We start from the raw sequence: 10,828 nt of genomic DNA, 5'->3' as shown, positions 1-10,828 counted from the left end.
AACTCAGAATTCTAACTTTATTCTGAGAATTCTGAGATTAATCTCAGAACTCAAATACATTTTTCATGTGGCCCTAATCCTCTTCCTATACAAGGCCCAGGTTGAAAACAGCACGAACCTTGGCGGAGGTCTGTGCTCTCCGAGTGTCCTTCTAGTTCTGGTTATTATTGCTTGTTCATGAGTCGGATCCAGATCCGCTCCAAAATTGATTGGGTTCTTCCTTGGCCCATGCTACAGTACACTCTTCCACAAAGTTTCATGAAAATCGAACCAGTAGTTTTTCCGTAATCCTGCTAACAGACAAACAAACAGACAAAAAAACAAACGGCACCGAAAACATAACCTCCTTGGCGGAGGTAATTATCAGGCAAAACTGTCTACTGTATGCATATGAAAAATGTAGGCTACTAACATTACCTCTTTGTTTTTATCTTCAGGTGCATGTTGCATTTATATTTGCCATTCAGTTTGGTCAGTTTTTCACATTAAAAGATCCCTGAATTTGGTCTTCTCTCTGCTCCCCTTGGTGTGTTTCTTGTAACACAGGTGCGTAGTTTTGGAAAAAAAAAATGCACCGACTCTAACCTGGCCATCAGCCAATCATAACTCACGATTTTGGGGTGGCACCTGGGGTGGCCACCCCCTAGACGCGCCCCTGGATGTGAGAAAAATGTGAGAATGCGAGCACCTTGGGAAACAGCTTGTAAGCTCCAACATGCTGGCAGCTCAGCGCGAACCTGTTGATGAGGAAACAACCATGTTGATGCGGACTTTGTCTCCAGGCTGATCTCCTTACGAGCTCCGATCCCCTCCGGCACCATAAAGAGCCGTGTGTTCCGTCCACCCAGACACACTCCGCTTTACATAATCAGCCTTAATGAGGAGGGCTCGTTAGACGGGCTCGTTAGTGTGGCTCGTTAGCGGCAGATTACAGCTCGTTTAATCTGGATGTGCCACATTCCTGCTGGATTATTAGACGCCTCACAACATCCTGGACACACACACACACATACATACATACACTTATATACACAGTGTGGTGCTCTGACACAGCATTGCACATACATATTAAGGGCTCATGCCCCCATTGGAAGTCATGTTGTGCCCTATTGCCCTAGATAGACCTGCTGAGTTATGATGACCCAGAGAGAGAGAGAGAGAGAGAGAGAGAGAGAGAGAAATGACAGATATTAAGAGGTCCTTGCCAAAATATGCCTATGCTTAACATATGCTTCTATATATAAATATACAGTATGGTAGATATACTGTGCATAAGGATGACTGGGTTTGAGTATGAATGAATTGAGGTGCTTGGAAACATGGAGGCCAGTTGTGACTCAGTAGTTCTGTAGGAAATTAATTCTCTTGTTCGGTGTGCTGTGTGAGGCCCTGCTGCCTAAGAGGGTGTGGGAAACACACACACACACACACGCACACACACACACACACACACACACACACACAAACGGTCTCCACTCTTGTGGGATTTGTCATATTTTTCTGGCTCAGCTCTCTGCAGGGATTGGTCAACCCCCTTCCTGCGTCTGTGTGTGTGTGTGTGTGTGTGTGCGCGCTTCCTGAGGCACGTCGTGTCATACCAGAAGTCTCTCTCTGCGAGGAAGGAGAATCCGTTAAATACGTATACACACACACACACACACACACACACACTCACACACACAGCAGGCCCTCTCACCACTTGTTCGTTTCCTGGCGCTCCAGCTGGCTTGACCCACCCCTCCTCTCCTCTCTCTCTCCTCTCGCTCCCTCTCTCTCTCTCTCTCTGCTCTCCTCCGTCCATTCCAGCGCTCTCCTCTCGTCCCTTGCGGTCGTGTGTTTTTTTTTTCTTTCGGGGGGCTGAGCGATGTGCTGTTCGGTGGGTTTCGCGCGGTCTCTGGGCCTGGCCCTGCTGCCTCTGGCCCTGTGCTGTATCGTGGCCAACCTGCTGCTCTTGTTCCCTATGGGAGAAATCACCTACATCCAGCAGTACCGCCTGGCCAGCTACATCTGGTACTTTGGTGGACTAGGAGGTGGGGGAGTGCTGGTGAGTTCAAACTCTATTCTATTCCGTTCTATTCTATACTTGTGGCTTATAGCTAGGGCTGCTTTGTTTAAATTCTACTCAATCATGCCAAAGCTAAGATGAAATTGTTCTATTCTGCTCTGTTTTGGGGGTCAGAGGTCATAGATGCTGTCGGCAAGGTAAATTCATTCTATAGGTTTAGTATAAATAAAGTGTATTAAGTGTATTCAAGTTGTAGTTCAGTTCATTTCTCCATCTATTCAGCCACACAGGCAGTTTAGTTTAGTGGGATAACTAACCCTTTCAGTGCCATATATGGGGAATTTTATTATACTTTAACTTAATTATTAGATTTATCATGTCATGTATCATATCATATATCATACTATATGATATTATATAAACCTTTTAATTAGATGTTTGTAAAGAGAAGTGAAGTTGAAGCATGGAGAGGTTTTGTATCTTTGTCTGTAGGCAGGAAATAGAGGAGTGGTAGGGATGAGGCAGTATCTTCCCTAACAGTGAATGGTCAGGTTGGGACACCCTGCCCAGCAGATTAATATTGGTTTATTAGTTTATTGGTCTGTTTCAAAGAATTCATCAGTATCGGTTTCAGCCGGGGGCAGAAATCCACCGGAAACCAATAATAATGAGATTCTTCGGAAAAGGCGGTTTAACTAAAAGTCTCCATTGAAACCGATGCAAATGAAATTCTTTTCATTGCAAAGCAGTACCACCTCCCTTCCTCCCTTATTCAACGATAGGGGAGACACTGGTGCATGTATTGTATGTACAGTGGTGGCAGTGTGTTGCTATTCAGCAGACTGGCCAAAGCCTGGACTGCACTGAACTCATTGGTCTTCATTTGCCTTCCTCATCCACTTGCTTTGTGGGTTTGTTTCGGATTAGCTCTGTCTTTCTTATACATGCATATTATTAAGTTTTTTACATCCAGCACTACTTCAGCTTCTCAGTCTCAGTTTGTTTGCCGTTGCTCGTCGGGAACAATGGAGTGTTGTGTGAATTCGCAGTTAATCCATCTGCCCTACATGTGGCTGATCTGATGGGTTTACCCGCTGACTGAGCAGAAAGGAGCTGCCCTTTAGGTTCGGTTTTTAAGACTGAACAGAGGAGAGATTGTGCTTCTCTCCGGCGAGATTAACCCTCCTGAACGGCGGAGGGCGTGTAAAGCTTCACTCTCCAAAATGTTTCGTTTAGGTTGTTTATTTACACGTATGAAGCGATGAAACCCAAAGAGAGTGCAGTTTGTGCAGGTGAGATAAAATTTAAAAAAAAGAAAAAGTAAGGGACTCGCAAGAACGTGATCATCTCAAGTAAATTAGATACCATAACCCAACTTAAAACAAAGTGGAATAACAAAAATGAATTGTTTCTTAAAGGAATAGTTCACCCAAAAATGAAAATTCTGTCATCATCTCCTCCCCTTCATGCCAGTTGAAACACAGGTGAAGTTTGTCCATATAACACACAGGGAGGCTGCAGCACAACTCCATAGCAGCCTTCTCCAAAACAACTGAAGTCAGTGGGGACCAGTTCTTCAGAGTTCCAAAAAGACCTACAGTATATTTACACCATCATTTAGTGCAAATCTTAACTACAGCTGATTGATTTGCAACAATTAATGGTGTATAGGTCTTTCTATTCACAGTGTGATTGTTTGGCTGTTTTTGTTCTGGAACTCTAAAGAACAGGTCCCCATTGACTTCAGTTGTTTTGGAGAAGGCTGCTACCAAGTTGTGCTGGCAGCCTCCCTGTGTGTTATATGGACTAACAAATTTCACCTGTGTTTCATTTGGCATGAGGGGGAGGAGATGATGACAGAATTTTCATTTTTGGGTGAACTATTCCTTTAAAATGCTCAGTTCAGACACAAGACCCGGGAATTCCCTATGGGTTGTCCCCTTATAACGTTGTCAAAAGCAGATTTGTTTACATTCTAGTTTATACTTCCTGGAAACAAAGCCAAGGTCGGCTTATTGGCCAATCAAAAAGCAATGATGCCTTGTGTCGTTCGCTGGCACAACCCTATGAGATATGTGGCTCTGGGTAGATCAGGAAACAATGTTGTGTCTGTGCTTAGTAGATAGATTGATTATCGAGGAGCATTTGGAGTTATATAAGTTTGTTCTGGAGATTTAGCTGAACCAACTTGTTTTTGTCCCTTTTTTCCCTTATTTATTGCTTCTTTTCTGGAGATGACAGAACACCAGGAGTCAAAGTGCAAACCGAACCCCTCTGGGAGAAATCTATCTTTAGCTCGCTCCCTTCCTCTCCCTCTCTGTCTCTCTCCCCCGTCTTTTTTCCTGTCTTGCTCTCCCACCCTCCTCCCTTTTCTCTCCCTCTTTCCTTCTCTCTCTCTCTGCGCCTCCCCTTTACGCTGCCAGCCTCTCTCTCTCTGGCTCTGCTGAGGATGTTAAGGATAGTGCTTCAGGGGGACATCCAGGATGTGTGTGTGACGATGTTTTGATCTTTGCATGTATGTGTGTGTGTGTGTGTGTGTGTGTGTGTGTGTGTGAAACCTTGGGAACTTCCCTCCCTCTGTGAGGATGTGATTTAAAGTCCCTGACCTCTGGGAGAGAAACAGAGAGACAAGAACACAGGAAAGACGAGGAGAGAGAGAGAGAAGAGTGGAACCCTCAAACAAAGGGATGTATAGGGCTGTCATCTCCCTTCTCTCTCTCTCTCTCTCTCTCTCTCTCACTCTGATCCCAATCTGTGACTGGGTGAAAATAATGAACCTACCAGCCCATGGCTCGTACTTGGCCATCCTTCCTTTTATCACTCGCTTCGGGGAATTACTGAAAAGAAAGGTCGGCTTGTCTCGCCACTCCAAGTTTTAGGCGCTCTGCTGTTTTATGGCGCTGTTTATGCCAGTGTTTACCCACCAGTCGATCGCTTTTATCGTTAAGAATGTGGAACTGTGAGAAAAGGCCGGTCATAAATCGAGTGTAATCTTCCCTATTAACAGGCCACAAACTGCTGATGCTGTCTCAGGCCATGGGAACACCTACTGCAGCCACAGTAGACAGTATAGTATGTATCAGCATGACAGAGGTGGAAAGTAACTCAGTACATTTACTCAAGTACTGTACTTAAGTACAATTTTGAGATACTTGTATTTCCATTTGATGCTACTTTCTACTTCCACTCCACTACATTTCAGAGGGAAATATTGTACTTTCTTCTCCACTACATTTATTTGACAGCTTTAGTTACTTTTCAGATGGAGATTTGACACAATGGATAATATAACAAGCTTTTAAAATACAACACATTGTTAAAGATGAAACCAGTGGTTTCCAACCTTTTTGGCTTTTGACGTCTTCCAAAAAGCAGTGTGTAGTCGGGTCACATTTCAGATGTCTATGAGTTGTTAACAGCTCCACCAAATAGTGATTTTTCCCTCTAAACCTCACATGGTTTCATTTCAATAAATGTTCAAATGATCCAATATTTCAGCAAAAATCAAAGATTAGAGAAAAAGTCCAAAAACTGAAAACAGATTTGTGTATCAGAACTTTGTTTTTTCTTCTTTCCTCTCCCATTAATCATCTCACAACCCCTCAGATTTATCTGGTGACCCTTTGGAGGGGCCCGACCCCTAGGTTGGGAACCACTGGACTAAACTAGCTAACTGTATATAAAGTAGTTCAAACTAGCTCCACCTCCAGCAGCTACAACAGTAACATGCTGCTTACACACTGATGCTTCAGTATTAATAATCTAATGATGTCATATAATAAAATATCAGTCAGAGGGACCAAACCACTACTTTTACTTTAATACTTTAACTACATTTTGCTGCTAATACTTATGTACTTTTACTTAAGTAGGATTTTTCGTGCAGGACTTTTACTTGTAATGGAGTATTTTTACATTGCTGTATTGGTACTTTTACTTAAGTAAAGGATCAGAGTACTTCTTCCACCACTGATCAGCACAGTGGATTGATTTCTTTACTTCCCAGGTGATTGGTTTGAAAGATGGACTAATTGATCATTACCTGAATAGATTCTAGGTTGCTTATATGAGCGGTATTGCCTTAACACTTCAGGCTATAAGGCTAGTTAAGCACTATGTCAGTGCTGATGAGCAATGCTCCCAGTAACAAGCAACAAACAGAAACCAGGTCAAGGTTCTCTAGATGTTCCCTAATTTTCCTATCTTTCTTTACAGCAAACCAGCTGCAGCCTCCTCCCTTAAAACGTTGCCATGTGTATCACTTCCTAATGGAAAAAAAGTTGTTGTTCGGAAGTTATATGTATTGAAATGATGTCATTTTTTTGTTCTTCCAGATGCTGCTTCCAGCTGTGGTCTTCATCACTTTGGGGAAATGTGACTGCTGCTGGAACGAGAGCTTAATGGTGAGGAGCTATGCTAACACGGACGCTAAACCTGTAGGAGGCATGCTAAGCTAATGCCGCACGCTAAGACCCATAAGAAGCGCATGGGAGGAATGCTAAGCTAATCTTTCTTAAATGTGGTGTTCACTCGCTATATTGTTAATACAAAGCTTGTGTCTTTCAAGCGACGAGTGACGGGCTGCCAGACATTTCCTTGGTTATGCTTTTGAGAGCCAAACAATTTCTTGCTGTCCCGGAAGGGGGTCATCCTTATGTTCCCTCATCCCTATGTTCCCTCATTAATCTTTTTCCCCATCCAAATTAGGCCCTATGTTCCCTCAGCATCAGAAGGTAAGGGTTAGGGTTAGGGGGCGAAAGGGGTGAAAACATTACCTCATTGGCGGAGGTACTGATCTGAAGGAACATAGGGCTGAGGGGACATAGGGCTGAGGGAACATAGGGCTGAGGGAACATAGGGTCGAGGGAACATAGGGCCGAGGGAACATAGAGTTGAGGGAACATAGGGCTGAGGGAACATAGGGTTGAGGGAACATAGGGCCGAGGGAACATAGGGTCGAGGGAACATAGGGCCGAGGGAACATAGGGTTGAGGGAACATAGGGTTGAGGGAACATAGGGCCGAGGGAACATAGGGTTGAGGGAACATAGGGTTGAGGGAACATAGGGCTGAGGGGACATAGGGCTTAGGGAACATAGGGCTTAGGGAACATAGGGTTGAGGGAACATAGGGCTTAGGGAACATAGGGCTGAGGGAACATAGGGTTGAGGGAACATAGGGCTTAGGGAACATAGGGTTGAGGGAACATAGACTCGCTCCCGTGGAGCTAACATGACAGCTACAGCTACTTCATGATTTTTCTTTCTTTTTTTATCAAGATATCAGGCTTTGGACCCCACAACTCTATTTCGCACCTATTAACTCTTCATATAGATTTCCATTTTCCTGCTTTTTTCATGGTTTTTTGCTCCAAACTCGGAGTAATAAGTTTGAAGAGTTTACAGTAGTAAACTATTGTCAGTAAGCCAGCTAACCCTGTGTCTTTATGAGGTGGAATGCTAATGCTAATCCAGCTACGACAAGAGCCCCATTGTTCATTAACACTCAACAAAGTAAGCTTGGCCCACGCCACATGAACAGCTGCAGTGAAGTGCTGCGTGTGTGTGTGTGTGTGTGTGTAGCAGCTGTCTTATGTCTGAAATGGAGATAGCCTGATGAAGTAGCTGACGAACACACACTCATACAGACACATACACATTGTTATTTAAAAGGTGTGTCTTCTCTCTCTCTCCAGATGTGTGGGTCAGTGCTGGCGGCTGCGGTTGGCCTGGTGGGGTCCGGCTACTGCTTCGTCATATCAGGGCTGGCCTTGCTGCAGGGTCCCCAGTGCTTCACCTCCCTGGGCTGGACGTACCCCTTTGCAGACAAGGGGGGCAGGTGAGGGGAGACAGCATGGTGTGTGTGTGTGTGTGTGTGTGTGGTGGCATTTACACGGTGCATGGTGCCTCATTTCTGCTTTAACCCTCATCCTACCAACATATTTAACATACAAGGACTACCGACTATAAGAATAAACTACTGTAAGAAACAACCATCATAGCAAAATGTTAACTTATTTCTTCTCAAAACATTATTAGATATGTAATTAATGTCATCTGAAGTTACAGTTAATGAAATGATGTATTGTATTTGTGACTTTGAACATCATCTTACCTTAGGAAGAGCAGTATTTAGGGTCACAGAGCACATGAGGAAATCTGTGTCTGCTGCATCTGTGTCTGTCTCCTTCAAAATGACTGACAGAGAGCCCCTACCCCCCCCTGATAGTGTGTGATACTTTAAATTAGGACCCATGGCAAACATGAACTCAATAAATAGTTCCATCTATTAAAACTGCATAGGCGGAATTGGGTGCTTTTTCCCCCAGGACCCCAATTTATTGGTATTTTTAACAAGCACTAATTAAAACAGAAACAGAAAACAATGATATGTCATTAGGAACAAATTGATTGACAAAGTCATTAAAAATTGGAATGATAGAATAAAGCACCTGTGAGCCCACTGAGCAAAAGACTAACCCTAACCCTTTAGACCAAGCAGTAAATACATTATTACAATGAATAAACATCTGTAAATACCAAAAATATGCACCAGAGAAGTCCTGTAGACTAGCCTACAAGATAATTATCTGAGCACAAGAAGTAATTTCAACATTGCGTCTATGCGTAGCTCTCATATAGCCTAGGATCATTTTGTCTATGTATAGACATCTAATAAACTTTCACTTTTCGACCCCATTTAAACTTAATTTAACCTAGACGGCTATGGCCATTTAGACGTGTTTTAAACGTCTAATCAACGTAAAATTGCTCAGTGGGAGATATGACAAAAAGTATAGCTCTGGGGTCTGCAGGTGCCCCAGATGTAGGATGAGGGTTAAATAGCCAACTTTTTACTGACTCTCTCTCTCTCCCTCCCTCCCTCCCAGGTATCTGCTGGAGCCGGAGTCGTGGTCGACGTGTCACCAGCCGGTCCACATCGTGGAGTGGAACGTGACCCTGCTGTGCGTGCTGCTGGGCCTGGCCGTGCTGGAGTTCATCGTCTGCCTCCTGCAGCTGGGCAACGGCTTGGTCAACGCCGTCTGCCGGCCCTGCTGCTACAAACAGGAGTACAGCCTTAACGCTTAGCGAGTGTGTGTGTGTACGTGTGTGTGTGTGTGTGTGTGTACGTGCACACTTCAAAATGAACACACACGCATAACGCAGGGGGCTCTGCATGCACACGCAGCCTCAAAAGCCCGGCGCTACACATATGTGTGTGAGTGCAACACAACACACAACCTCACCACTTAGACACACACTCTCTCTCTCTCTCTCACACACACTCTCACGCACACCTGAGCAGCATGTCTGTAACCACTGTACTTTACAGCTTTCAAGTCGCCATGTTTAAAGTGATAAAGACTCTTTCCAGTCATTAATAATTCAGTAACACTTTACAATAAGGGTTAGTTAATGCTTAATAAGCATTAACTAACCCTTTATTAACAGTTAACTAATGTGTAATTTACTAATGGTGTTCATGTTAACTAAGGTATTAATTTATACATTATTTAATAGTTTATAAAGATGACTATTCAATTAATACCTTAGTTAATATGAACACCATCAGTAAATGATTACCAGACACATTAGTTAACTGTTAATTAAGGGTTAGTTAATGCTTATTAAGCATTAACTAACCCTTACCCTTATTGTAAAGTGTTACCAATAATTCAATAATAATTAGGCTGATGGATGGGAATACTCTGTATACCTGCATAAAAACCCTCGACTACACTACTGATTTTATTATATGAACACAGCTATTCTATTCTAACAGCATAATTAGAATGGATAGAAATGATACTCCCATTGAAATGAACGTCATTTCGCTCGTACACTTAAGATAGACACTTCAGATGAAAGTAGAAATCATAACACCAAGATTATGAAGTTTCTAAGGCGGCCAAGATACACCAGCAAGCGTCCTTTCTCTCCATTTTTATCTCTGTGGTTCTAACGTCCAACAGGTGGATTATGGGGCTTTCTACGACAGACAGATTTACATATTTGTGTGTGTGTGTGCGTTTTGTATGACATTTGTTTTCATTTTCAGAAAAAAAAAAAAGTGTTGTAAATTGTTTTCTGTATGTCTTCCGGATGCTAGTTCAGTATTAAGGACATTTTATATATATTTAGCGTCATATTTTTATAATGTATGTTTGTTTGTGCTGCCTTGAATAAAAAATAATAACTGTTTCCGTTTGAAATGTCCAGTGAGTCATTCTATGTGTGTGTGTGTGTGTGTGTGTGTGTGTGTGTGTGTGTGTGTGTGTGCGCACGTGACCCTCCTTCCCCCTGCACCTCCTCCTCCAAACTTGCTGTAAATGAGCTGTGTGTGTTCTTTGTCAACTCATCTGCATTTCTTCTCTTGGGTTCTCCTGTGTTATTTTTGGAGGGAGAGGGTCAGTGTGTGTGTGTGTGTGTGTGTGCTTTCCCCGCTTGGAGTGTTGAAATCAGCTCCCAGACCGGAGTTTCCAGAGTTGACTGTTATTGATTGATAAGTTACATCACTGTAAAGACCCAAACTGAGTAAATGTAGTTAAAAAAAAACGGGTGATTGTTGGATTGCTCGGACATGTTTGAAGGCAAAACATGTATTTCGATTTTGGCATTATGAACACAAATATTGATGTTGATTGGTGTTGATGATGAGATGTGTAAATAATGATAACACAATTGAAAACCAGTCTTTAAAGTAGTATTAATTATCCTGTTTAACTTGAAGCCAAAAGGATGTGAATGTAATTACCTTACTGTGTCATGTAATTAGTGAGCATAGTACTGATCACAGTTTTAGTAGATTGCCTGTTCTAAGTCAC

The 10,828-nt window shown here is 42.9% G+C and overlaps 1 protein-coding gene across 1 annotated transcript; it reads left to right on the top strand.

Annotated features, from left to right (window-relative positions):
* Positions 1-1,842: 1,842 nt before the first annotated feature.
* tm4sf18 (transmembrane 4 L six family member 18) lies at positions 1,843-10,177 on the top strand. The gene is made up of 4 exons (XM_071520281.1): positions 1,843-2,044; positions 6,340-6,408; positions 7,700-7,842; positions 8,894-10,177. The coding sequence occupies exons 1-4, from the start codon at positions 1,865-1,867 to the stop codon at positions 9,090-9,092; spliced, it is 591 nt and encodes a 196-aa protein (XP_071376382.1). The 5' UTR covers positions 1,843-1,864; the 3' UTR covers positions 9,093-10,177.
* Positions 10,178-10,828: the final 651 nt, after the last annotated feature.

This window comes from Centroberyx affinis, unplaced genomic scaffold (genome assembly GCF_046629955.1).
Source record: "Centroberyx affinis isolate AG114_WGS23_722 - 3 ecotype Tasmania unplaced genomic scaffold, CSIRO-AGI_Caff_v1 ptg000786l_1, whole genome shotgun sequence".
Taxonomy (NCBI): domain Eukaryota; kingdom Metazoa; phylum Chordata; class Actinopteri; order Beryciformes; family Berycidae; genus Centroberyx; species Centroberyx affinis.
This window is presented reverse-complemented; position numbering and strand designations above follow the sequence as displayed.